A 27,720-nucleotide genomic window follows, 5' to 3' on the forward strand; every position below is an offset into this window, starting at 1 on the left:
TTTCCTTTTAATATTCTCTGTGCGATTGCTTGGGATGGAAGATGACTTGTTTCCACTTTGGTTCTCTGGGTTCTGATGTGATTGAAGTTAAAAATACCGCAGTAAATGCTGGAGGCACTTGTCTGATCTTGAGCATCCATAGGGGATAAATATATAATCTGTTAAAACACCCCTCCCTCCACCTTTATCTCTGTAATGGAGGATTTAGACCCGCTTCCTTGTAACCGCTGCAACCGTGTCTGCCTGTCCCGCATCGGACTTGTCAGCCACAAACGAGCCTGCAGCTGACGTGGACATTACCCCTCCATAAATCTTCGTCCGCAAAGCCAAGCCAAAGAAGAAGAAGATGCAAGAAGGGATGCAGTTGCATCAGAAGACATCATCTAAATTCTACTATGGGGCCCAGGGATGCATATGAATCAGTAGACATTACTTAACTTCCACCATGAGGCCCAGAGATGCAGTGGTCTTTTGTTGGTCGCAGACTGTCAGGAGACCTTGAAGATAATTAAATCATTTGTTCAAAGAGATAAGATCTGAAGTAAACAACTTTTGGGTAATATAAGCCATGGTCCCACTGCTGAAGTTTGAGACTCTCCAAGAGGTGGCAACATCTCTCAGCAAGAAGAAGAACTTCAAGATTTCAAACCAATGTCCCGGTCCGGGGAGGTGGAGAAGCTGCTACTGGCGCCCAGACAACCTACTACAAGTGTGCAGTCGTCACCTCGCTTTGGCAGTTGGGACCAGTCCAGGCATTGATAAGTATAATTGGGAAGGGCTTGCATGTTGTAGTGTGAATTCAGCTTTAGATTTAGTAATAAAGACTTGTATAAACTGAACTGCTCTCGCTGTGTGTCTATTTTCTTTCGGTAGCTCGAACACTGTGACCAATCTAAAACGAACAAAGTGAGAGGTACAAGTTTACCCAAGACAATCCCCCGTCTCCTTTCCTCTAGCTCTGTGTGTGTGTGTGTCTCTCTCAATCTCTTCCCTTTTCCCTCTGTTTCCTTTAACAGAGCCAAAATCAATCCTCATCTTTCGTCTTGTCATATCAAATTCACACCTTTTGTCTGTTGGTCTGGACTCCTCCCCCTTCCAGCCTTTTAATTCAGATGCCTTCCTGCTTTTCCTTGACCTCTTATGGACGCTGCGAGACTGGCTGAGTACCTCTAGCATTTGTTTACTGCATTCATAGCATCTGCAGTGTTTCACTCTGACGTGATGGAGCCTCATTCTTTCCCAAATGGACAGGAAATGCCTTTTAGTGTGGGTATGTGGTTAGCTCATTCAGTTGTATGTTCTGGGCTTCATTCCAGTTGCTGAGTGGACATTGATTAGGACTCCCTGGGAGCAGGATGGTTCAATATTTTATTTTTCCCTGAAGAAAGCATTTCGGTATATCCTTGAATTTTTTTTTCCTTTGTCCATCTGGTAAACCCTTCACAAGACAGGGCTTGGAACATTGTGTCCCTTTAAGAAGGGGTTGGAAACACAAACAATGAGATCTGCCTTCAGGAGCAAATTGAGTTAACTAGAATCTTTGTGGATTTTTGGGAGTGAATACTGGTATTGATTCAGTGATTTTTTTTTCAAATTGATTTGGAGGACAGTAATAATGAGTTATAGGCAATAGCTGGAGGAGTAGGCCATTTGGCCCTTCGAGCCAGCACCGCCATTCACTGTGATCATGGCTGATCGTCCACAATCAGTACCCCATTCCTGCCTTCTCCTTGACCCCACGATCTTTAAGAGCTCTATTTAGTAGCTCTTTTCTTGAAAGCACTTCCTTCTGAGGCAGAGCATTCCACACTCTGGATGAAAAAGTTTTTTCTCAACTCCATTCTAAATGGCCTACCCCCTATTTTTAAACTGTGCCCTCTGGTTCTGGACTCCCCCAATATCAGGAACATGTTTCCTGCCTCTCGCATGTCTTCAGTCATTTCTTCAAAATTTTCAGACTCAAGTATAATTAGAGAAATAATAAAGATCTTTCTGACTTCTGTGAAGTTAGTTCAAAGGTGGATACAGGTTAAAAATAGTATATTTTATGGAGCAAAAACCAAAACGTGTTCACTCCATGAGCGCCACCTGGAGACTCTCTCGCATGTCTAATCCCTTAATAATCTTAAATGTTTCAATCAGATCCCCTCTTATCCTTCTAAGTTCCAGTGTATACCAGCGTCGCTCCAATCTTTAAACATATGACAGTCCCGCCATCCAGGGAATTGAGCTCATGACCTGCACTCTCTCAATAGCTACGGTCAGTGGTCCAAATCAAGGAAATGTATAGGAATCCTTGCTGCTTGCTTGAGTGTTTTTTGTCCTTGGTCCTCAGTGGACCAAAAACATAACCTGCACTGAAAGTGATTGTGAACTTCACTGGTGATGTCTTCCTTTCAGAGGTGGCTCCTCGGGGACGGGAAGGCCCATTATTCTAGGATCTTGCCATGAAACTTTGTCAGAAGTTCTGGTATGGTGGGGATCAGTTGGAAGAGGACCTTGTGATGTGGCTTTGAAGCCCATTCATTCTCCTATATGTTTTGGAGAACAATTTTATGATCGTTTGCAGTTCAGCCTCCCAGCCCAAATGGTTTGGAGGAGGAGGTAACAGCTATTAAATGGTTTTCCTTCCATTGCCCCTCTAGATATGTTCACTTCAGCAAGAACCTTGCTGATGGTGGTGCAGCATTTCTAGGACATAACGTAGAGTAACAGGCCCTTCCGCTTTCTGTCTCTGCTAAATTGAAAAGGGAAGTTTAAAAGATGTGCAAGGTAGCAGATCCAGTGGGGAAGTTTAAGAAGCATTTATTCAGGCACATGAGAATGCAGGGGGTGGAGCGTTGTGGATCTTTTACAGGGAGATGGTATCCTGTGAAATGTAATATGGTCTGTAAGATGAGACTTGCCCTTCACAAAGCCATGCCAACATTCCCTGATTAACCTGTGCTTTCTGGCTTGATCTTTCTTGTCACAATGACATTGGCTGGTGGTGGACTTGCCTCATGGTAGCATACAGGTCATACATACATCTTGCAGGTCATATCATCCGAAATGTCCTTCTTCCACAAACGTGGCTTCCCCTCCACCATCAATTCAGCCCTTACCTGCATCTCCTCCGTTTTCCACTCATCTGTCTTGGCCCCCTCGGTCTCCAAATACAACAAAAACAGGATTTCCACCTTGTTCTCACCTTCACCCACCCAGCCTCTGCATGCAACATATTAGCTTCTGTCATTTCCAGCACTTGCAATAGGATCTCACCACCAGACACATCTTTCCCTCTCTGCCTTCCACAGGGACCGGTCCCTCCACAACTCCCTCTTCCATGAATCTTCTACTTTGCACCTTCCCCTGTGGATGCAGGATGAACCACCCTTGCACTCCCACCTCTCACCACTTTTCGGGGCTCCAAACAGTCCTTCCAAGTGAAGTAACACTTATGTATCCACGGTAATCATCTCCTGCACCTGGTGCTCCCATTGTGGCCTTCTCTACGTCAGAGAGACTGGATGCAAACTGGAAGATCACTTCACTGAGCATCTTCACTCTGTCCGCATCAGTGGCCTCGTGAACCATCAAACCAGGTTCAAAGGTAAATTCGAGGAGTAACACCTAATTAATATCGACCTCCGATTGCTGCTAGCCTACTCTCCATCCTCCCTCTCTTCCCCATCCCTCTGTCTCCTTTCCTGCTCTCCACCCTCTTCCTTCTCCATTCAGAGCCATCCCCCTCCCCTTGCTTGCTGGTGTGCCCTCCTGTATTACTTCCTGCCAGTGGCACTGTGCTCCTCTCTCCCTGCTCCATCATTTTATTCAGTGCCTGCCTACATTTTGATCATTCCTTGATGAAACGTTGGTTATGTATCTTTGCTATGTAAAGAACACTGACCTTGGTTTCTCCAGCCGTGTGGTTTTACTCATGATCTTGAGCTTGGGAGAAATTAATTTCTACAGGTTGCTGATGTAGTCAGACTTCAATGGGGTTGTAAAAAGCTATAAAAATGTATTGTTACCACTCCCTGGAGTTGTCATGGGGACAAAAATCCTGTCCACTGTTGCTTTAGATAAAATCCATGCTGCAACATGGGGAGCAAGCCTCTAGGAGATGCTTGAGAAACCTTCCAATAGTTTTTGTTATGACAAATAGCAGGAAGCCTTGTTGTTACTGCAGTTGGGGTAAACTTACTTGAAGGCATCTTGGCCATCTCTCCCAACATAAACAATATAGTTGTAGATTTAATTGCATTTTCTCTGAAAATAGTGAAAGGGAGCAAGAGGGGAAGGAAGGAGGAGGTGGGGGAAGGAAGGAAGGAAGGAGGGGGAGGAAGGAAGGAAGGAGGGGGAGGAAGGAAGGAAGGAGGGGGAGGAAGAAAGGAGGGGGAGGAAGGAGAAGTTGGAGGAAGGAAGAGGTGGGAAGGAAGCAGGAGGTGGGGGAAGGAGGAGGGGGAGGGAGGAAGGAGGAGGGGAGGGAGTGGGGGAGGAAGGGTGGAAAGGGAGGAAGGAGGAGGAGGGTGAGGAAGGAAGGGGAGGGGAGGTGGGGAGGGAAGAGGGGAGGTGGGGAGGAAGGGAGGTGGGGGAAGGGGAAAGGGGAGGAAGGGAGGATGTGGGGGGGGGAAAGGAGGAGAGAGGAGGAAAAGGAGGGAGACTAAAGGGAGAAGGTGAGGCGACCAAGGTAGAGAGGATCGAGGGGAAGGAAAATAGAGATAAAGGGAAGGGTAGACGAAGGGAGGGAGAAGAGGGGAAGGAAAAGACGGACGGGAGGAGGAGGCGGAGGGAGAGGAGGAGAGTTGCTGGCCCCGCCCCTCCCCCTCGCGCTGGGCGGAGTTGGGAGCGTCGGCCCCGCCCCTCCCCCTCGCGCTGGGCGGAGTTGGGAGCGTCGGCCCCGCCCCTTCCCCTCGCGCTGGGCGGAGTTGGGAGCGTCGGCCCCGCCCCTCCCCCTCGCGCTAGGCGGAGTTGGGAGCGTCGGCCCCGCCCCTTCCCCTCGCGCTGGGCGGAGTTGGGAGCGTCGGCCCCGCCCCTTCCCCTCGCGCTGGGCGGAGTTGGGAGCGTCGGCCCCGCCCCTTCCCCTCGCGCTGGGCGGAGTTGGGAGCGTCGGCCCCGCCCCTTCCCCTCGCGCTGGGCGGAGTTGGGAGCGTCGGCCCCGCCCCTTCCCCTCGCGCTGGGCGGAGTTGGCAGCGTCGGCCCCGCCCCTTCCCCTCGCGCTGGGCGGAGTTGGCAGCGTCGGCCCCGCCCCGGAGCCGAGTCATCGGAACTGTCGGCGATTGTTGGGCTCGGCGACATGGCCGTGGGTTGCGCGGCGCTGCTCGGCCTGCTGGTTCTGCTCGGCCTGTGTGCCGGCCAGTCGGTGAAGTTCAAGGACTGCGGTGAGTGGCGGCTCCAACCTGTTTTCCCCCCCCACCCCGTCCCGTCCCCCCCGACCCCCCACCCCGTACCCCCCACCCCGTACCCCCCACCCGTCCCCCCCCACCCCGTCCCGTCCCCCCCGACCCCCCACCCCGTACCCCCCACCCGTCCCCCCCCACCCCGTCCCTTCCCCCCCCACCCCGTCCCTTCCCCCCCGACCCCCCACCCCGTTCCCCCCCACCCGCACCCCGTCCCCACTCCGTCGGTCCCCACCCCGTTCCCTCTCCCCGTCTTCCCCCCCCCTCGTGTCGTTCCCCCCCCCCCCCCCCTTTCCATGTTGTCAGGGATTAGACAGTCAAGGCCACTTTCTGGGGGTCATGTTTGCCTGCAAACCAACTCCAGCAACTTTTTGGGTTTGTTAAAAGTTTCCTCCAAACTATTTCCTCTCGATGGAGCAGGAAATATTTTGCTGTCATTCATGTTCCAAGATGAGTAATGCCTGTAACTGATCATCCAGAACAATTCATTGATGCCATTGAATAGAATCTATTCTGTTGCTTCTATTTGAAAGAAGTGTGTTGTTTCTGTTCTGGTGTTAGACATAACATGGACGTCTGGAGCAGGCACCTTCTGTGATTAGCACACTGCCAAGTTGAAGTAAAACCCCAAATGCTGGAGAAAGTCGGTCTCCAGCATTGCCCTCCCCCCCCCCCCCACCAGTGCCAGGTGCCTTCATGGTCAGACACCTCTGTTTCATTTTCTGCCAATATGTCCTCTCCTTTCCCCCCCCCCCCCCAGAATCAAGGGCATCTTGCACTTCCCGCCTTATCAACCACATTTAACAAACTAAAATTAAAAGCTGTTCCCACCCCCCCCCCCAAGTTTCCCAAACAGACTGCTCCCTCCCGGGTTTGAATTCATTGCCGCCAACTTGGAAGTCAAGTCCTTGGCTCTATTCAAAATGGATGGAGAAGGGCGCTTGATTAGGATGGGAATCCAGAAATCCAGAGTTGTGGGGAGAAGGCAGGAGAATTGGGGGAGTAAATCAGCCATGATGGAATGGTAGGATGGACTTAATTAGCTTGATTTCACCCCTACATCTTGCAGTCACCCGTCTTCCCCCGATATTCACACACCCCTCCTCAGAACACCTTCCACGGCAACTGCAGGAGATACAACATGTATCCTTTTACCTTGGCTTTTCCCAGTGTCCCAGAGCAGAGGTGGAGTTCTGATTCACTTGCACTGCTTCCTGTTTAAGGCATATCACTTAGCACTGGAGATGTGGTCTCCTGTCCATTGAAGAAACGGAATGCAGATGAGGTGATCTCTTTGTGCAACACCTTTGTTCAATTCAATTGGGTGGCGTGGTTAGTATAGCCAGTGACCCGGCTTTGAACCCGACGCAGTCTGTAAGGAATTTATACATTCTTTCCGTGGGTTTCCTCCAGGTGCTCCAGTTTCCTCCCACCCTCCAAAAGCAAGCAGGGTTTGTAGGATATTGGTACATTTGGGCAGCATGTACTTGTGTACTGGAAGGGCCTGTTAATGTGCTGTGCCTCTAAATTTAATAAAAAATGTCCATGGATGGACCTCAGCTATCAGTTCCTTATTCCTTTCATTCTCATGTTTCCTTATGACATGGAAGATCACACAGCTCATTGAGCAACCCCACAACTCCCATTTCCACGTAACCTACTCTTTCCAAAAGCCTGTCAACTTTTAGGGCTAGCCACCCCAAAGGTTGTCAATGAATCTACTAGCTCAGTGGTTCTCCACATTTTTCCACTCACATACCACGTGAAGTAATCCTTATGCCATAAGTGCTCTGTGATTAGTAAGGGATTGCTTCACGTGGTATGTGAGTGGAAAGAAAAAGTTTGAAAACCACTGTTTTAATCGTACCTCATTGACTCGTTATGTGCACGGTTTCAGAACTCCATAGGAAATGGGCTAATGACAACTTTTCTCAAGCAAAATATTTCAATTGGGTCTTGTGCAGTGATTCTCAACCTTCCCACTACACCTTAAGCAATCCCTTACTAATCACAGAGCACCGACGGCATAGGGATTACATAAAGTGGTATGTGAGTGGAAGGGAAGGTTGAGAACCACTGTTGCTCATCTTTGAGGTGAAAGAGGAACTGGTGCACCCAGGAGAAACTCAAAACATTCATCACGAGGCCAGGAGCCAACGGACAATGGCCCATTCCCAGTCTGACTTCTGTTTTTGGCCTCGTGTATTGTTCTCACAAAGTTGAAATGGTTTTCTTTAATCTTGCCTCATCTATTGAGATAGGATTCAATGCTGAATTGAACTATTTCAGTTACTTGTCTTTCATGTTTGTCTCAGAACAGTTTTGATCGGAGCTCTCAGTTCTCATCTGCAATGTTAACTGCATTCTACTCTCTCTACATGACGTACAGTTTTTTGTTGGCTTCTCTTTTGCGAATGCTTTTGATTTACCTTAAGTCACTTTGTTTAATTTTTAAAGGATGTTGATGTTTTGGTTTTGAATGTCTACTCTAAACTAGACTGATGCATTGAGAGAGGGGAGCATTGAAGTTTTTTTTGAAAAGTAAATATCGCTGATAAGCCTGAATTTTAATTGTTCCAGCTGCCATTTAAAAGCTGGTGATCCCTTAAATCACTCTGGTCCTTGTGGTAAAAGCAATCCCGTGCCCTGTTGCAGATGACGTTTTGGTATATTTGAGAGTTTGGACGGCTGGTGATAGTATACGCATGTCTGTGGTCATTTACTTTCAAAGTGGTAGTTTTAGGGGTGCCAATTTGAAGTTTAATTTTGCAGTCAGGGTACCCGCAAGCCATGTTGCGGAGATAGTGAGAGATCCTGTATAGGGTAGTGGATGAAAGGCCTCATCCATATTTACAGTACTCTGTAGGACAGCTGTGCAAACTGGCCATGATCTTGCTTGGATCATGTTTGCTTGTTTGACCAGTGGTGCACAGGACAGGACAGACCTGTCACCACCACCACCCCCCCCCCCCCACCCCCATCGTGCAACGGTTATGGTGAAAATATTACAATTATCATTTAAAATGAAGAGTTTTGGCATGGCATTGTACCTTGCACTTTTGAGTTAGGGTTGGTTCAGGTTTGGGCTAGCAGTATAGTGTTGTAATTTATTTTGGAAAATCAAACTACTGACAGGAAAGACACAGAAGTGAAACCAACTGCTTTTTTTCCGAGTATTTAAATTTTGTTCCCATCTATTTTTACATTTCATACACAGATGGTGGTATGTTTTAAGTACATTAGATGAATGTCTATCCATATTTATGTGTTTCTGACAAGGTGGATTTGATTTGAGAAAGAACATGGTTTTTGGGGCTTCTGAAGAATTGGCTAGCTGAGGCAAAAGTAGGAAGTACTCGAGACTTCCTAGGAATTGCAGATTATGTCAACTCTTTGCTACACCCACACCCACGATGAGTAGGGACAGACCTGTCCCCACTGATAACACAGACCAGTGATGTCCAGGGTCAGACCTGTCCCCACTGATACCACAGACCAGTGATGTCCAGGGTCAGACCTGTCGCCACTGATACCACAGACCAGTGATGTCCAGGGTCAGACCTGTCCCCACTGATACCACAGACCAGTGATGTCCAGGGTCAGACCTGTCCCCACTGATACAAGAGTTCAGTGATGTCCAGGGTCAGACCTGTCGCCACTGATAACACAGACCAGTGATGTCCAGGGTCAGACCTGTCGCCACTGATACCACAGACCAGTGATGTCCAGGGTCAGACCTGTCCCCACTGATACCACAGACCAGTGATGTCCAGGGTCAGACCTGTCCCCACTGATACAAGAGTTCAGTGATGTCCAGGGTCAGATCTGTCCCCACTGATACAAGAGTCCAGTGATGTCCAGGTCAGAACTGTCCCCACTGATACAAGAGTCCAGTGATGTCCAGGGTCAGACCTGTCCTACTGATACCACAGTCCAGTGATGACCAGGGTCAGACCTGTCCCCACTGATACCACAGACTGGTGATGTCCAGGGTCAGACCTGACCTACCCATACCGCAGACCATTGATGTCCAGGGACAGACCTGACCTTACCCATACCACAGACCATTGATGTCCAGGGTCAGACCTGACCCTACCCCATACCGCAGACCATTGATATCCAGGGACAGACCTGACCCTACCCATACCGCAGACCATTGATGTCCAGGGTCAGACCTGACCCTACCCATACCGCAGACCATTGATGTCCAGGGACAGACCTGACCCTACCCATACCACAGACCAGTGATGTCCAGGGTCAGACCTCACCCTACCCATACCGCAGACCATTGATGTCCAGGGTCAGACCTGACCCTACCCATACCGCAGACCATTGATGTCCAGGGTCAGACCTGACCCTACCCATACAGCAGACCAATGATGTCCAGGGTCAGACCTGTCCTACTGATACCACAGTCCAGTGATGTCCAGGGTCAGACCTGTCCCCACTGATACCACAGACCATTGATGTCCAGGGTCAGACCTGACCTACCCATACCGCAGACCATTGATGTCCAGGGACAGACATGACCCTACCCATACCGCAGACCATTGATGTCCAGGGACAGACCTGACCCTACCCATACCGCAGACCATTGATGTCCAGGGTCAGACCTGACCCTACCCATACCACAGACCAGTGATGTTCAGACCCAGACCTGACCCTACCCATACAGCAGACCAGTGATGTCCAGGGTCAGACCTGTCCTACTGATACCACAGTCCAGTGATGTCCAGGGTCAGACCTGTCCCCACTGATACCACAGACCATTGATGTCCAGGGTCAGACCTGACCTACCCATACCGCAGACCATTGATGTCCAGGGTCAGACCTGACCCTACCCATACCACAGACCAGTGATGTTCAGACCCAGCCCTGACCCTACCCATACAGCAGACCAGTGATGTCCAGGGTCAGACCTGTCCTACTGATACCACAGTCCAGTGATGTCCAGGGTCAGACCTGTCCCCACTGATACCACAGACCATTGATGTCCAGGGTCAGACCTGACCTACCCATACCGCAGACCATTGATGTCCAGGGTCAGACCTGACCCTACCCATACCACAGACCAGTGATGTTCAGACCCAGCCCTGACCTACCCATACCGCAGACCATTGATGTCCAGGATCAGACCTGACCCTACCCATACCACAGACCAGTGATGTTCAGACCCAGCCCTGACCTACCCATACAGCAGACCAGTGATGTCCAGGGTCAGACCTCACCCTACCCATACCGCAGACCAGTGATGTCCAGGGTCAGACCTCACCCTACCCATACCGCAGACCAGTGATGTCCAGGGTCAGACCTCACCCTACCCATACCGCAGACCAGTGATGTCCAGGGTCAGACCTGACCCTACCCATACCACAGACCAGTGATGTTCAGACCCAGCCCTGACCTACCCATACCGCAGACCATTGATGTCCAGGGTCAGACCTGACCCTACCCATACCACAGACCAGTGATGTTCAGACCCAGCCCTGACCTACCCATACAGCAGACCAGTGATGTCCAGGGTCAGACCTCACCCTACCCATACCGCAGACCAGTGATGTCCAGGGTCAGACCTCACCCTACCCATACCGCAGACCAGTGATGTCCAGGGTCAGACCTCACCCTACCCATACCGCAGACCAGTGATGTCCAGGGTCAGCCCTCACCCTACCCATACCGCAGACCAGTGATGTCCAGGGTCAGACCTCACCCTACCCATACCGCAGACCAGTGATGTCCAGGGTCAGACCTCACCCTACCCATACCGCAGACCAGTGATGTCCAGGGTCAGACCTCACCCTACCCATACCGCAGACCAGTGATGTCCAGGGTCAGACCTCACCCTACCCATACCGCAGACCAGTGATGTCCAGGGTCAGACCTCACCCTACCCATACCGCAGACCAGTGATGTCCAGGGTCAGACCTGACCCTACCCATACCACAGACCAGTGATGTTCAGACCCAGCCCTGACCCTACCCATACAGCAGACCAGTGATGTCCAGGGTCAGACCTCACCCTACCCATACCGCAGACCAGTGATGTCCAGGGTCAGACCTGACCCTACCCATACCACAGACCAGTGATGTTCAGACCCAGCCCTGACCTACCCATACAGCAGACCAGTGATGTCCAGGGTCAGACCTCACCCTACCCATACCGCAGACCAGTGATGTCCAGGGTCAGACCTCACCCTACCCATACCGCAGACCAGTGATGTCCAGGGTCAGACCTCACCCTACCCATACCGCAGACCATTGATGTCCAGGACAGACCTGACCCTACCCATACAGCAGACCAGTGATGTTCAGACCCTGCCCTGACCTACCCATACCGCAGACCAGTGATGTCCAGGGTCAGACCTCACCCTACCCATACCGCAGACCAGTGATGTCCAGGGTCAGACCTGACCCTACCCATACCACAGACCAGTGATGTTCAGACCCAGCCCTGACAGACCCAGCCCTGACCTACCCATACCGCAGACCATTGATGTCCAGGGTCAGACCTGACCCTACTCATACCACAGACCAGTGATGTTCAGACCCAGCCCTGACCTACCCATACAGCAGACCAGTGATGTCCAGGGTCAGACCTCACCCTACCCATACCGCAGACCAGTGATGTTGTCCAGGGTCAGACCTCACCCTACCCATACCGCAGACCAGTGATGTCCAGGGTCAGACCTCACCCTACCCATACCGCAGACCAGTGATGTCCAGGGTCAGACCTCACCCTACCCATACCGCAGACCAGTGATGTCCAGGGACAGACCTGACCCTACCCATACCGCAGACCATTGATGTCCAGGGACAGACCTGACCCTACCCATACAGCAGACCAGTGATGTCCAGGGCCAGACCTGACCCTACCCATACCGCAGACCAGTGATGTCCAGGGTCAGACCTCACCCTACCCATACGCAGACCATTGATGTCCAGGGACAGACCTGACCCTACCCATACCGCAGACCATGATGTCCAGGGACAGACCTGACCCTACCCATACAGCAGACCAGTGATGTCCAGGGTCAGACCTGACCCTACCCATACCACAGACCAGTGATGTTCAGACCCAGCCCTGACCTACCCATACCGCAGACCATTGATGTCCAGGGACAGACCTGACCCTACCCATACCGCAGACCAGTGATGTCCAGGGTCAGACCTCACCCTACCCCATACCGCAGACCAGTGATGTCCAGGGTCAGACCTCACCCTACCCATACCGCAGACCAGTGATGTCCAGGGTCAGACCTCACCCTACCCATACCGCAGACCAGTGATGTCCAGGGTCAGACCTCACCCTACCCATACCGCAGACCATTGATGTCCAGGGACAGACCTCACCCTACCCATACCGCAGACCAGTGATGTCCAGGGTCAGACCTCACCCTACCCATACCGCAGACCAGTGATGTCCAGGGTCAGACCTCACCCTACCCATACCGCAGACCAGTGATGTCCAGGGTCAGACCTCACCCTACCCATACCGCAGACCAGTGATGTCCAGGGTCAGACCTCACCCTACCCATACCGCAGACCAGTGATGTCAGGGTCAGACCTCACCCTACCATACCGCAGACCATTGATGTCCAGGTCAGACCTCACCCTACCCATACCGCAGACCATTGATGTCCAGGGACAGACCTCACCCTACCCATACCGCAGACCAGTGTCATGAAAGACAGACCTGACCTTGCTGCACAGTCGTTGCATTTGCAACTGCGTGCGGAGGTTTCTGCCCTTGAGGTCGCATGTGAGTTGGATGTTCCCTGTTTTGTTGCTGAAATGACAGGACACAGCAGGGGTGGGGAAGTTTAGTGTTATGTGCGGCTGTATTGTGGACCCTCTGCCTGTGTGTGGATCTGAATGCTGCCCCATCTGATTGGAGAATGATGGCTGTTGGTGAAGGAGAGCAGCTGCAAAATGATTAAATAAACACTACATTTTAAATTACTTTATCATTGCTTAAAGCCTTTTCTTCCACCCCCACCCACCCACCCACCCAGAAACGATCAGATCAAACTTGCCAATCTTTTTTTAACTCGGCAGCAATATTGCACTTGGGCCTAATCTGCGAGCGACCTCTGTGGTCATTGGCTATTTCTCCTCAAATTTGGCAATTAGTTTTATTTCGAAACTAAGTTTTCAGGAGGAGTAACCTGGAAACCCGTCCTCAGCACTTCATGTGACTACCGTGTGTTTCTCAAAGCTGCTGGTGCAATTCAAGTCACGAGGGAAGTAATCATGAGATCCTTGTGCACGAAACATTCTTGCTGCAGCCAAACAGGGACTTTGTGACTAATAATTGGAGTAAGGACACATTAAATTGTTTTTAAAAAGATAATAAATATCCATGGTTTTCCATAGTGCAAGAAAAAAATATATGGAGTTATAAGAGACAAACATTTTTGTGGTATTGGAATAGTTCCATAATCAAATCAAGTTTATTGTCATTTGTATTGTCCAATACAACCCGGTCCTCGGTGCAAAACACAGGGACACACAACCAGACATAACTTGCATGCAGAAAATTAATATATATGCAGGACAAGTATTTCATCTATACAAATAAATAAATCAATGTTGTTTTGTGAATACGAGAGTTTCAGATGGTTAGTGTGAGCAGTCCCTTTAATCGTTCAGCGTCCTCACTGCCCGTGGGAAGAAGCTGTACCTCAGACTGGTGGCGCTGGCTCTGCTACTCCTGTATCTCTTCCTTGATGGGAGATGCTGAAAGATGCTGTATGTGGGCAGAAGGGGTCCTCCATGATTTTGCACGCCCTCTTCAGACAACGATCCAGGTAGAGGTCCCCCATCAGTGGGGGAGAGGGAGACTCCAGTGATATTCTCTGCCACTCTTATGGTCCTATGCAACTGTACTGCAGAGTGCAAAAGAGTTTTTCAAGAGCCTAGAGGTGCTGATCTTCCGGCTTCTGTACTCTCTCCCTGTCCTTTCTTTGAGCTGGAAAACCTGTGTTCGGGAATGGAAATGTCATTATGGACGTAGCCTGTTGCATATAAGACCCACCCCTTTTTCCCCAAAGAAAATCCCTGAAAAACTACCCGGGTCTTCAATGCGAAGTTGACAATTTGGAGAGCATGGTATTGCTTCCTGGCTGGCCCTGGTATCAAGGAAGGAGGAGGCCCCGGCTTCCTACCAGGTATTGCCGCCAGGGCCCTGTATCAGGGATAGCGGGATCCCCACTCCCCCCAGGGCCTGGGGCACCACTTGCTGCTGCCACTCCTAACCCTACCCTCCCCGAGTGCCACTGCTCCTAACCCTATCCCCCCCCCCCAAGCACTGCCGCTCCTAAACCCCAATCTCCGCTGCCGCTGCAACTATAAAAGTATACATACTTGTTCATCCTAGCGTTCGGTCTCAATGAAGCAACGCCAAGTAAAACATGGCGGTCACCAAGACTAGGTCTCATGAGTCCTGGTCTATCCGTAGTATGCTAAAACATGTACCTGATTACCCATAAATACGTTAAAATATGTACACTAAAAAATGTTTAATTCTTAAAAATTCTCAATATTCCCTGTTGAAAGGGAGGGGGGTCTTGTATGGTGTCTAATACAGTCATTAGAGAAGCACAGGAGCTGCAGATGAGCAACCAATGAGAAGCCGGAGGGTTCATCAGGTGAGGGAGCATTCATGAAAAAATGTGCAATGTTTTGGATCAATACCCTTTGTAACAGCTAAAGTGGGAAGGAAGATTTGGCAGGTAGTTTCCCTGCTGTTTGATACGTGATTCTCTTTGTACTGCGTCAAGCCCCTGTCAATTTATCTGTGCTCGATTCTGGATAAGTGACATGAACTCTTATTGTTTCAGGTTCTCAAACGGGGAAGGTTATTGCAGTGGATATCACCGCCTGCTCCTCTCTACCATGTGAACTTCACAAAGGGAAAAGATACGATGTGAATGTTACCTTTGTCAGCCGTAAGTGTGGTTTTAATGTTTTTGTGCATTGGATCATTGTTTTTTCTGTGGCATTTGGTTTCCATTTTAAAAGACCCCCCACACCCCGCCACAATGTGGGTGAACAGTTTTTTTTTAAACTTTGGCAGCTGAATAAAGCCTGCATTACAGGCAACAAATTGGCTACCAGTCTGAAAGGTTGTGAGATATCAAGTACTAACTGCAAATGGATTAAGGATTAATGTTAGGGAAGAATAAATGCTTTAAGTATTTGTGCAAAGAGAAATTTGGACCTTACCAGAGAGGTTTAGACTTTGAGAATACCCCTGGTTGAAATTCTTGCATGTAATTTGTGGCTCCTCCTGAAAATGGAAAGTGATTCTAAGAGAGGAAATGTCACTGCGCTATTAGTTTGAATCGATCTGTGAAACAGGAGGGTCTACAACAATACTTGAGGAATTCAGCAGGTCACGCAGCGGCCAATGGGAGGTAAATGTTATTTAAATGGCGTTTTGGGCCTGAGCTCTTCATCAAGGTGCTGAATGAAAAGGCTAGGGGAGGAGGGAAGGAAGGGCAGGAAAAGAGCGCAAACCAACAGGAAAAAGGTGAACATTGGACATGGATGGGAGGACAGGTGAGAATAGAAACTAGGTTTTCTGTATTTAATTAACATGAAGTACCTAGATCAGTGAGATGACTTACCATAAATGTTCGTGTATAATGCAAAAAAAATTCCCCTTTTTCCCCTCAAAAATAGGGGGGGGGTCGCATTATACACGAGAGTAAAATTTAATTTTTTTCTGTGAGCGGGCGAGCGGTAGTGGGCAGCGCAACTTGGGCGTCCAGCCGTACGAGCAGTAGTGGGCAGTGCGACTTGGGTGTCAGGCCGGGCGAGCGGTAGTGGCAGCGCGACTCGAGCCTCAGGCGGTGTGAGTGGTAGTGGGTAGCGCGACTCGAGCATCAGGCCGGGCGAGCGGTAGTGGGCAGCGCGACTCGGGCGTCCGGCCGGGCAAACGGTAGTCAGCAGCGCGACTCAGGAGGTCGGGCGGGCAAGTGGAGAGACACAAGCACGAATCAGGAGGCAGGGTGGACAGAGAGATGCGAGCGCGACTTGGGAGGCCGGGCGGGCGAGCGGAGAGACGCGAGCGCGACTCAGGAAACCGGGCGGGTGGAGAGACGCGAGCTTGACTCGGGAGGCCTCGCGAGCCAAGAGACACTAGATGTGAGCGCGACTCAGGAGGTCGGGCGAGCAGAGAGATGCCAGCACAACTCGGGTGGGTGGCAGTGGGGGGGGGGGAGGTGTCACATTATACACAGAACACATTATGCATGAATATTTACGGTAAGCTGGCTAATTTTCCAATGCTTAAGTGAAAGATTTGTACACTATTTATAAATTGCACAATTATAGCAGGAGAAATAAATTCAAGATGGTTCATATTGGCAGGGGTGGGAAGACAAACTTCATTATTCCAGTGAATCGGTTCTTTCAATATTGTGAATCATTGAATTGAAAGATCTGATGCAAACCATGTTGTGGAATCTCTTGAGTATCTGATCTTGAATTGAAAATTTGAAACATCCAACAATTTAAAAACAAACAGTTCAGTTTAGACTGCAGGCGAAATAATGTCTTGGAGCATAGCGACTATATATTATATATATCTATATATATATTAAAAAAACATGAATGAAATGGTGTTTCTTGGGACCATAGTGAGTGTGCACAGAGACACACACACACACACACACACACACACACACCACACACACACACACACACACACACACACACACACAGAGATATCTAAATATATAATTTAAAATAAACATATTAATATTTTAGGATGATTGACTGTAACTGTTCATTAACCACACAGCCTGTGTAGGGTTAGGCTTCTGTGTACCAGAAGCTGGTAGTCCTGATATTGATGCGTTGTTTCCACCTCCTTGATGATGCTGTGTGCTGGGTAAAAAGGGTCCTCGATAATTCCTTCAGCCCTATTTAAAGTGATGCTCATTGTTAATGTGGTCATGTGATAGAAGTGCAGAATTCTTACTCCCCCCACCCACCCCCCCCCCCCAAGTCCACACATTCCCTGAGTGATGGAGGGTGACGGACAGAGCACTTATTCTGCATGTGGTATTTGTAATTCAATTCTAAATGTATTTCTAACCTAACTGTTGACAACTTTCCTTTCAGTTACTGCTAGCGAAACAAGCAAAGCAAACGTTTATGGGATCCTATCTGGCATACATCTTCCTTTCCCTCTCCCTATTGATGATGGTTGTAAATCTGGGATTCAGTGCCCTATTCGGAAGAATCAGAAGTACAACTACTTAAATTCCTTACAAATAAAAAATGAATACCCCTCAGTAAGTATCTAAGTTCTTACACAATCATGTTCATCTTATTCAAGATTCTGAAACAGGTTCTATGTTAATACACCTTTTACATTTAAGTGTCTTTTTATTAAAGTCAGGCAACATAACGTGGATGAAATAACTCCACCCAGTGTGGGCCTGTTTGTAGCTATTTAAAACAAGCATGGTGGTTGAGGACCTTTCCAACTTGACCATTGCCATATTCTGTATGATTCCACAGCAACACGACAGTCATTTCAGGTCTCGGTGATTTCAAGTAATTGGGTGGCACAGACTCGAGAGGCGAAATGGCCTGTTACCCTGCTGTATGTCTAAAATCAAATTGGTGGAATGCTTGAAATTTATTACCGTATGTAATATGCGTGTAATAGTCAAATTTTGTGGACTAATTTTTGGGTACAGTTTAGGGGGTCGACTATTATACACATACATGCTACTTTTGACTGCACAAGTACCTGCATCGTTTGAAGCCCCGAGAGCTCAGATGGGCAGGCAGCCGGGGCCTTGGCAAGGAACGGCAGTTGGGCCCCATTGGGAGCTTGAATGGGCGGGCAGCCGGGGCTGGGAGGGAAAAAAAATCTGCATTTGGGACATCAGGAGCTTGGATGGGCGGGCAGCCGGGGCTGGGAGGGAAAGGAAATCTGCATTCGGGACATCAGGAGCTCAGATGGGCTGGCAGCCGGGGCCTTGGCGAGGAACGGCATTCGGAACATCAGGAGCTCGGATGGGCGGGCAGCCGGGCCCCGTTGAGAGCTCGGATGGGCAGGCGGCTGGGGCCTAACCAAGAGTCCACGGTCACACGGTCAGGACTGTGGGAGATGAGGTGGACGGTGGGTTGGGGCCTGGATGGGAGACGTGGAGGACGGTCGACTGAGGCCTGGGTGAGAGATGGCGATCGGGCATCGGGATCTCCCTTAGGTGAGCAGCCAATGCCAAGGATTTGGGGGGGGTGGGGTTGTGTGCGTGACTATAATTGTTGGAATCTAGGGGTTAAAACATTATGAAATAAATGATTAATCAATAAGTTTATTTGTACTGCATGAGTCAGGGAAAGAGGAATGTGGCTAAGTGGCTGTCACAGCATGGAGCAAAGTTGGCTGAACAAAATTGGCTGCTCCCAAGATACAGGGAGAGGATATGCATAAAACGATTAGGAGGAATGCTCAACTGAAGGAGGTGGGAAGTAGCACAGGAGACACAGGCCAGATCAGAACAAAGAATGGCCCGCAAGAATCAAAGGGAATGGAAAACCAGTCTAGGAGGAAGATTAAGGCACGAGGAGGTGTTAAAGAGAACAGCAGAAATTGGCCAGACAGGGACCGTATGGTGATTAGAAATATCTGGGGATGAATTAATTTCAGATCTAAACAACAGGATAGTCTGGCCTGGAGGATTAACATGGGAAGGCTACACCCCAGAAATCTGCAAAACAGGAGATGACTTGTGATAACCCTTATGCAAAAAGATCTAGCAGGGAAAACAACTTTTGTTCTGTGTGATAAGATTGACCTATATAAACTGTGCCAACTGGACAATAGGGGTCAGTCTCGGGGAGTAGCTCACTGGCAGGTGACCTATGAACTAACAGACTGACCCAGAGCTCTGTTAAGTTTTATTCTTGTGCTGTGCTGTGCTGTGTGGTGTAATAAACTGACTGTTGAACCGAATACCTTCTCCTATCACTTCATTCAACGAACGCGCTGGACTCAGTTCACACATAGACTAAATTAAGAGTAAATAAATTAAAGCCAGAGTCCAACACTATAACACACAATATATGGAAAAGACCAGATTTTGGGTGCCAAATATAGGGGGTTGCCATTTACACTCTATCAACTCTTCTACAAGTGTAGATGGTATTCATCTACTATTTCCAGAATCCGAACAGCCTTGTGCTGTCCTGCTGAGAATTAGTTCTGTGACTGCTCTCTTAGCTTTCATGTTGTTGGTGTCAACATCTGAATTATTATGCCCTGTGAGAGCCCATTTGTGTGGCTATACTAGGAGCTGAGCAGGACTCTTGTCAGTCTGAATACCCTTTCGCATTTGCGAAAAGGGCTTGAATGAGAATGTTGAAAGGAAAAATGGTAGTAGGGCAAGTGAAAAAACTGGCATTTTAGCATTTTTACAAAAAACAGTGTTGGATAATTTAGCAAGCTTAAAGAAGCATAAATATTCATAGCCTGATGAGATGTATTTCAGTCTGCGTAGTAGAAGGCTAAGGGCGGAGATTGCTGGGGCCCTGATAGCCAGATGTACCAGATACTGGATGATGGTTAAAAAGTGTCTTGCTCTTAGTCAAGAAGGGTGAGACAGATAAGGTACAATCCCCTGAAAGTCTAAGATTCAATATTCAATTTATTGCCATAGTAATAAAACACTGTCCTATTGCATTAAATTTCTTTTTCCCTGTTGCAAGGCATACAGGTTGTATGCCTGTATGAAGGGAGAGAGAGGGGGGAGAGAGGGGGGAGAGAGGGAGGGAGGGGAGAGGAGAGGGAGAGGAGAGGGAGAGAGAGGGAGAGGAGAGGGAGGGGAGAGGGAGGGGAGAGGGAGGGGGGAAGGGAGGAGGGAGGGGGGAGGGAGGGAGGGAGGGGGGGAGGGAGGGAGGGAGAGTACTCTCAGGAGAAAGCCTATTCACATCTACTCCATCTACTCCCTTCATAATTTTAAACACCTCTGTGAAATCCCCTCTCTACTTTCTACGCTCCAATGAATAAAGTCCCAGTCTACTCATTCTTTCTCCGTATTCAAGATACTGCAATCCAGGCAACATTTCTGTAAACCTTCTTTGCACCTTCTCTCCTTATTTATATCCTTCTTATAATTTGGAGACCAGAACTACACACAATATTCCAAACTTGGCCTCACCAATGCCTTAAACTGTCTCAATATCACCTCCCAGCTCCTATGATTTATAAAGGCAAGCATACCAAAAGCCTTCTTCACCACCCTATCTACATGGGAATCCACCTTCAAGGATCGTTGAACCATTATTCCAAGATCCTCTGTTCCTCTGCATTCCTCAACACTCTCCCCTTCACTGCATATGTCCTATTTTGATTATTCTTCCCAAAATGAAGCACCTCACACTCACATAAACTCTATCTGCCACCTTTCAGCCCACTTTTCCAAACAGTCCAAATCCTTCCGTAGTCCATGAAAACCCTCCTCACTATCCACAACTCCCCCTATTTTTGTATCATCTGCCATATTTACTCATTCAGTTTACCACCCCATCATCCAAATCATTAATATAAATGACAAACAACAAAGTACCCATTACCGATCCCTGAGGCACACTGCACGTCACCGGCCTCCATCCATTGACTCTCTGGTGCCTGTCTTCCAGCCACCATTGAACCCATCTGACTATCTCTATATTAATCCCAAGAGACTGAACCTTCCTCACTCACCTTTCATGCGGAATCTTATCGAAAGCCTTACTAAAATCCAAATAGACCACATCAACCTTTCTAGTCATCTCTTCAAAAAAATTCAACAAGATTCATCAAACACAACTTTCCCTCACAAACCATGTTGGGTGTCCCTGATCAATCCAGCCTTTCCAGATATTTATACATATTATCCCTAAGAATATTCTTCCATTAGATTCCCCACTGTCCCCGCGGGTTGTCTCCTTCACTACTTCTTCTCAGATGGGGCGTGATCTTCCCGTCGTCTGGCGCCCTGCTCCAGTCCTCCGCTTCCCTGGAGACTGCAGCCCCTCGTGTCTGCTGCCGATTAATAGGTACCGCCATCTTGGGCGCAGACCCCACGGTCATAGGATTTCAACTAAAGACCACTGTCGGCTCCTTCAATGGACCGTTCAGAGCCCATGTGGAGCTGACAGCAGTGGAACGGGCAGCTGGACCCTATGGGAGCACTGCATCTCTGCTCCCCACTGACAAGATGATGGCAGCAGTCAGTGCCGCTATCTTGTCATCAGCAGGAAAGTTAACAGATAATCATTCTGAACTAAAGAATAATTTAATTGGCAGAGAATAATCGAAGATAGCATGGGTGAGATCTTTGGAAGAGAATGGCTGAAGGGAGATGCAGTTGAGCTGTTTGTAATTAAGATGTGTAGATAGTATAAATGGAACCCCCAGGGAGAGGGGTAAAAAAAACAAGTGGGTGTTCATTTAAATTAATTGTTTGAAGATTAACATGAAGATGAGAAAAGTTTCTTCCTGAGAGAGTGGCGGGATTTGGAATTGAATTCCAGAAAGGATGGTGGAAGCAGAAACGTTCATTTTCTTTTTTTAAAAAAAGCTTTGATTTGGACTTAAGACATTGGAGCAGAAATAGGCCACTGAGCCCATCTAGTTTGGCCCACCACTTAATCACAAGCTGATCCATCGTCCCACTCAGCCCCATTGCCCGGCCTTTGATGCTCTCCTCTTCTTTGGCTTGGCTTCACGGACGAAGATTTATGGAGGGGAATGTCCACGTCAGCTGCAGGCTCGTTGGTGGCTGACAACTCTGATGCGGGACAGGCAGACACGGTTGCAGCGATTGCAAGGGAAAATTGGTGGGTTGGGGTTGGGTGTTGGGTTTTTCCTCCTTTGTCTTTTGTCAGTGAGGTGGGCTCTACGGCCTTCTTCAAAGGAGGTTGCTGCCCGCTGAACTGTGAGGCGCCAAGATGCACGGTTGGAAGCGAGATCAGACCACTGGCGGTGGTCAATGGGGCAGGCACCAAGAGATTTCTTAAGCAGTCCTTGTCCCTCTTCTTTGGTGCACCTCTATCTCGGTGGCCAGTGGAGAGCTCGCCATAGAACTCGATCTTGGGAAGGCGATGGTCCTCCATTCTGGAGATGTGACCCACCCAGCGCAGTTTGATCTTCAGCAGCGTGAATTCGATGCTGTTGGCCTCTGCCATCTCGAGTACTTCGATGTTGGTGTTGCTCTGGTTAATCAAGAACCCATCAATCTCTGCCTTAATGACCTGGCCTCCACAACCACCTGTGGCAACAAATTCCACAGATTTACCACAATCTGGCTGAAGAAATTCCTCTGTATCTCTTCTAATCGGACGCTGTTCAATCCTGAAGTTGTGCCCTCTTGTCCTAGACTCTCCCACCATGGGAAGCAACCATCTAATCTATCCATGCCTTTCAACATTCGAAATGTTTCCATGAGATCCCCCTTCATTTTCCTAAATTCCTATGAGCACAGGCCAAGAACTGTCGTTCGCTCTTTCATAGGATAACACTCTTAATTCCCAAAATCATCCTTGTGATTTGCAGGGGCCATGTTGGAAGGTGGGATTCTCTTTTAACAGGTCTTCGGCACCATAAATATTGTGGAAAATAAAATTAAGATAAACATCATCCAAGGAGAATGGATTGTGGAAGGATATAGAAAGCACAGAATGTGGAACGAGTTGCCACCCGAAAGAGGTGAATGCGACCTTACCTTCAATAGTTAAGAAAAAAAATTCAGAGGTATATCAATGACTAGGATCCAGGTGCAAATTATTGGGACTAGGCACAGACAAGATATGGGCCAAAAGGCCTGTTTCTCTGCGGTGGTGTTCAATAATTCTAAAGTAAATGATTTGAGTGGCTTACTACAATAATCACATCCACTGTTTTTCAAGCTTTGTTGGGACCAAGGTAAACTGCCTCAGGATCTTCGTGATGCCACCATCATCACCCTGTACAAAAACAAAGGCGAGAAATCAGACTGCTCAAACTACAGGGGAATCACGTTGCTCTCCATTGCAGGCAAAATCTTCGCTAGGATTCTACTAAATAGAATAATACCTAGTGTCGCTGAGAATATTCTCCCAGAATCACAGTGCGGCTTTCGCGCAAACAGAGGAACTACTGACATGGTCTTTGCCCTCAGACAGCTCCAAGAAAAGTGCAGAGAACAAAACAAAGGACTCTACATCACCTTTGTTGACCTCACCAAAGCCTTCGACACCGTGAGCAGGAAAGGGCTTTGGCAAATACTAGAGCGCATCGGATGTCCCCCAAAGTTCCTCAACATGATTATCCAACTGCACGAAAACCAACAAGGTCGGGTCAGATACAGCAATGAGCTCTCTGAACCCTTCTCCATTAACAATGGCGTGAAGCAAGGCTGTGTTCTCGCACCAACCCTCTTTTCAATCTTCTTCAGCATGATGCTGAACCAAGCCATGAAAGACCCCAACAATGAAGACGCTGTTTACATCCGGTACCGCACGGATGGCAGTCTCTTCAATCTGAGGCGCCTGCAAGCTCACACCAAGACACAAGAGAAACTTGTCCGTGAACTACTCTTTGCAGATGATGCCGCTTTAGGTTGCCCATTCAGAGCCAGCTCTTCAGCGCTTGACGTCCTGCTTTGCGGAAACTGCCAAAATGTTTGGCCTGGAAGTCAGCCTGAAGAAAACTGAGGTCCTCCATCAGCCAGCTCCCCACCATGACTACCAGCCCCCCCACATCTCCATCGGGCACACAAAACTCAAAACGGTCAACCAGTTTACCTATCTCGGCTGCACCATTTCATCAGATGCAAGGATCGACAATGAGATAGACAACAGACTCGCCAAGGCAAATAGCGCCTTTGGAAGACTACACAAAAGAGTCTGAAAAACAACCAACTGAAAAACCTCACAAAGATAAGCGTATACAGAGCCGTTGTCATACCCACACTCCTGTTCGGCTCCGAATCATGGGTCCTCTACCGGCACCACCTACGGCTCCTAGAACGCTTCCACCAGCGTTGTCTCCGCTCCATCCTCAACATCCATTGGAGCGCTCACACCCCTAACGTTGAGGTACTCGAGATGGCAGAGAGGTCGACAGCATCGAGTCCACGCTGCTGAAGATCCAGCTGCGCTGGATGGGTCACGTCTCCAGAATGGAGGACCATCGCCTTCCCAAGATCGTATTATATGGCGAGCTCTCCACTGGCCACCGTGACAGAGGTGCACCAAAGAAAAGGTACAAGGACTGCCTAAAGAAAATCTCTTGGTGCCTGCCACATTGACCACCGCCAGTGGGCTGATAACGCCTCAAACCGTGCATCTTGGCGCCTCCACAGTTTGGCGGGCAGCAGCCTCCTTTGAAGAAGACCGCAGAGCCCACCTCACTGACAAAAGGCAAAAGGAGGAAAAACCCAACACCCAACCCCAACCAACCAATTTTCCCTTGCAACCGCTGCAAATCGTGTCTGCCTGTCCCGCATCGGACTGGTCAGCCACAAACGAGCCTGCAGCTGACGTGGACTTTTTTTACCCCCTCCATAAATCTTCGTCCGCGAAGCCAAGCCAAAGAAGAAGACATCCACTTACCGCCTTACACCTGTTGTCCTGCGCTACTCCACCCCAGCCTTTTTATTTCAACCACCTGCCTGCTTTTTTGCTCATATCTTGAAGAAGGGCTCCGGCCCAAAATATTGGTTATATGCAGTATATTTTTTTTTAATCACCTCTGGACACTGTGAGACCTACTGAGTTCCTTCAAGCATTTTTTATGTTTTTACTACAATTACAGCTTCTGCAGATTTTCGTATTTCTCTTCCTTCTATTCTATCTCTGTTTTGGTGTTCCTTCTGAATTTGACATGTTTACACCAAGGCTTGGTCTTTAGTTGCAATGTCATTCAGCTTTGCCAAACTAGCAGTTGGTGTGATGCTATTACAAGCAACCTCCTTGAAGAAGACCGCAGAGCCCACCTCACTGAAAAAAAGACAAAGGAGGAAAAATCCAACACCCAACCCCAACCAACCAATTTTCCCTTGCAACCGCTGCAAACCGTGCCTGCCTGTCCCGCATCGGACTTGTCAGTCACCAACGAGCCTGCAGCTGACGTGGACATCACCCCTCCATAAATCTTCATCCTGCGAAGCCAAGCCAAAGAAGAAAAATTACAATGCCAGCAACCCAAGTTTGAAACTGCTGTTGTCTGTAAGGAGTTTGTATGTCCCGTGTCTGCATGGGTTGGGGGGGGGGGGTGCGGGGGGAGTAATAAGTTAATTAAGTGTAATTAGGTGGCATGGCTCTTAATGGCTAGAATTGGTTTCTATTGTGTTGTAAATAAAATGCAAGAATTTGAAAGAAGGGAACTGTAACCTGTCAATGTGGGAGTTGTGGATTTGAAATCCACAGCAGACATGATTTTGCTGGTTAAAAGTATTTAATCTTGTAATTTTGGTGATCAGGTTAAGGAGTGGTTCTCAACCTTTTTCTTTCCACTTAAATACCACTTTAAGTATTCCCTCTGTGTTTAGTAAGGGATGTCTTAAGGTGGGATGTGGGTGGGAAGAAAAAAGTTTAAAAAACCACTGTTTTAATTATCCCTCATTGACTCATTATGTGCACGGTTTCAGAATTCCAAAGGAGATGGGCCAATGACAATTTTTCTCAAGCAAAACATTTCAGTAACAATTGGGTCGAGAGCAGGAATTCTCAACCTTCCCTTCCCACTCACATCCCACCTTAAGCCATCCCTCACTGATCACAGAGCTCCCGATAGCATAAGGATTACTTAAAGTGGGATGTGAGTGGAAAAGAGAAGAGTTGCAAACCACTGGGTTAAGGAGAATAGTTGTTGAAAGCTTTCAAAATTTAATGAAATATATTTGGGTGTGCGTTTAGCTGAGAGGTGATTCTTGCTTTTGCATATTGAGAATGAAAAGTCCTGACTGATGAAAATAGTTATTTTGTGGCATGCTTTAATTTTTCTTTAACTTACAGCACAGTAGCCCTTCTGGCCCACAAGCCTGTGCCACCCAATGAACCTCCAACATTTTGAAGGGTGGGAGGTTCACAAGGATGATTTTGGGAATTAAGAGTGTTATCCTATGAAAGAGCGAACGACAGCTCTTGGCCTGTGCTCATAGGAATTTAGGAAAATGAGGGGGATCTCATGGAAACATTTCGAATGTTGAAAGGCATGGATAGATTAGATGGTTGCTTCCCATGGTGGGAGAGTCTAGGACAAGAGGGCACAACTTCAGAATTGAACAGCGTCCGATTAGAAGAGATACAGAGGAATTTTTTCCGCCAGAGTGTGGTAAATCTGTGGAATTTGTTGCCACAGGTGGTTGTGGAGGCCAGGTCATTAAGCACCCAGAGGAAACCCGTGCACACACAGGGCGAACGTACAAATCCCTTACAAACAGCGCCGGATTTGAACCCGGGTCACTGGAGCTGCAACAGCATTACACTAACTGCTATGCTAACCTTTACTGACGATTCTTTTCTCCATCCATGCAGATTGAATTGGTGGTCGAGTGGAAGCTGTTAGACGATAAGAATAGGAATATCTTCTGTTGGGAGGTTCCTGTTCAAATTTCCGACTAACCCAACCAGCTCTTTTTGCCGCTGGATCTTGTATTGGAGATGGTATTATCAACTGTACCACAGGAAATTATGCCAAATGTGTCAAAAATGATAAAATGTTAACATTTTTAAGTTAACAAGACTTGCACAAATTTGTAACTTCAGAACATAATTTTTTTTAGAATTTGTATGGTCTGCTCCGGACTTTCATATGGATTAATTTTGTAAACTAACCTACATGGATCAATAAAAAAACTATAAGTGGAATATTGTTTTGTGTTCTGTGTGTAGGTTCACCATTGCAGAGGGCTAACTGGGCTTTATTAATTATTTTTTGTCTGAGATATCAGTTGTTTAGTATTAGTTTTATGACCAAAACTCTAGACATGGGACATTTCAACACAGGAAAAGGGCCCTTCAGCTCTTGATGTCCGTGCAGACCATGATGCTGAATTAAACAAATTCCATCCTCCTGAACACGATCAATATCCATCCATATCCTGTACTTGTCTTAAACATCACTATTATATCTGCTTTCAACATCTCCTATTCCATCCACTGCCTGCCCACCCCCCACCCTCCATATTTCAGGCATCCAGCACTGTCTATAGAAAAACCTGCCTGGCCCATCCCCTCACCATACCTTAAAGCTGTCCTCTTTCCTATTTGACATTTCCACCCTGGGGAAAAGCTCTCTGATTACCCTGGACAACAATTTTCTCGCCCAAAAGGTTTGGTACCTGGGGAAA

The 27,720-nt window shown here is 48.3% G+C and overlaps 1 protein-coding gene across 1 annotated transcript; it reads left to right on the top strand.

Annotated features, from left to right (window-relative positions):
- The first annotated feature begins 41 nt into the window (after nucleotides 1-41).
- Nucleotides 42-27,238, top strand: LOC138752849 (uncharacterized). The gene is made up of 9 exons (XM_069915472.1): nucleotides 42-101; nucleotides 2,336-2,382; nucleotides 3,297-3,425; nucleotides 3,501-3,592; nucleotides 3,721-3,758; nucleotides 4,619-5,363; nucleotides 15,220-15,327; nucleotides 17,510-17,682; nucleotides 26,906-27,238. The coding sequence occupies exons 1-9, from the start codon at nucleotides 42-44 to the stop codon at nucleotides 26,990-26,992; spliced, it is 1,479 nt and encodes a 492-aa protein (XP_069771573.1). The 3' UTR covers nucleotides 26,993-27,238.
- Nucleotides 27,239-27,720: the final 482 nt, after the last annotated feature.

The sequence above is a fragment of the Narcine bancroftii genome, chromosome 2, assembly GCF_036971445.1.
Source record: "Narcine bancroftii isolate sNarBan1 chromosome 2, sNarBan1.hap1, whole genome shotgun sequence".
In the NCBI taxonomy this organism is placed as follows: domain Eukaryota; kingdom Metazoa; phylum Chordata; class Chondrichthyes; order Torpediniformes; family Narcinidae; genus Narcine; species Narcine bancroftii.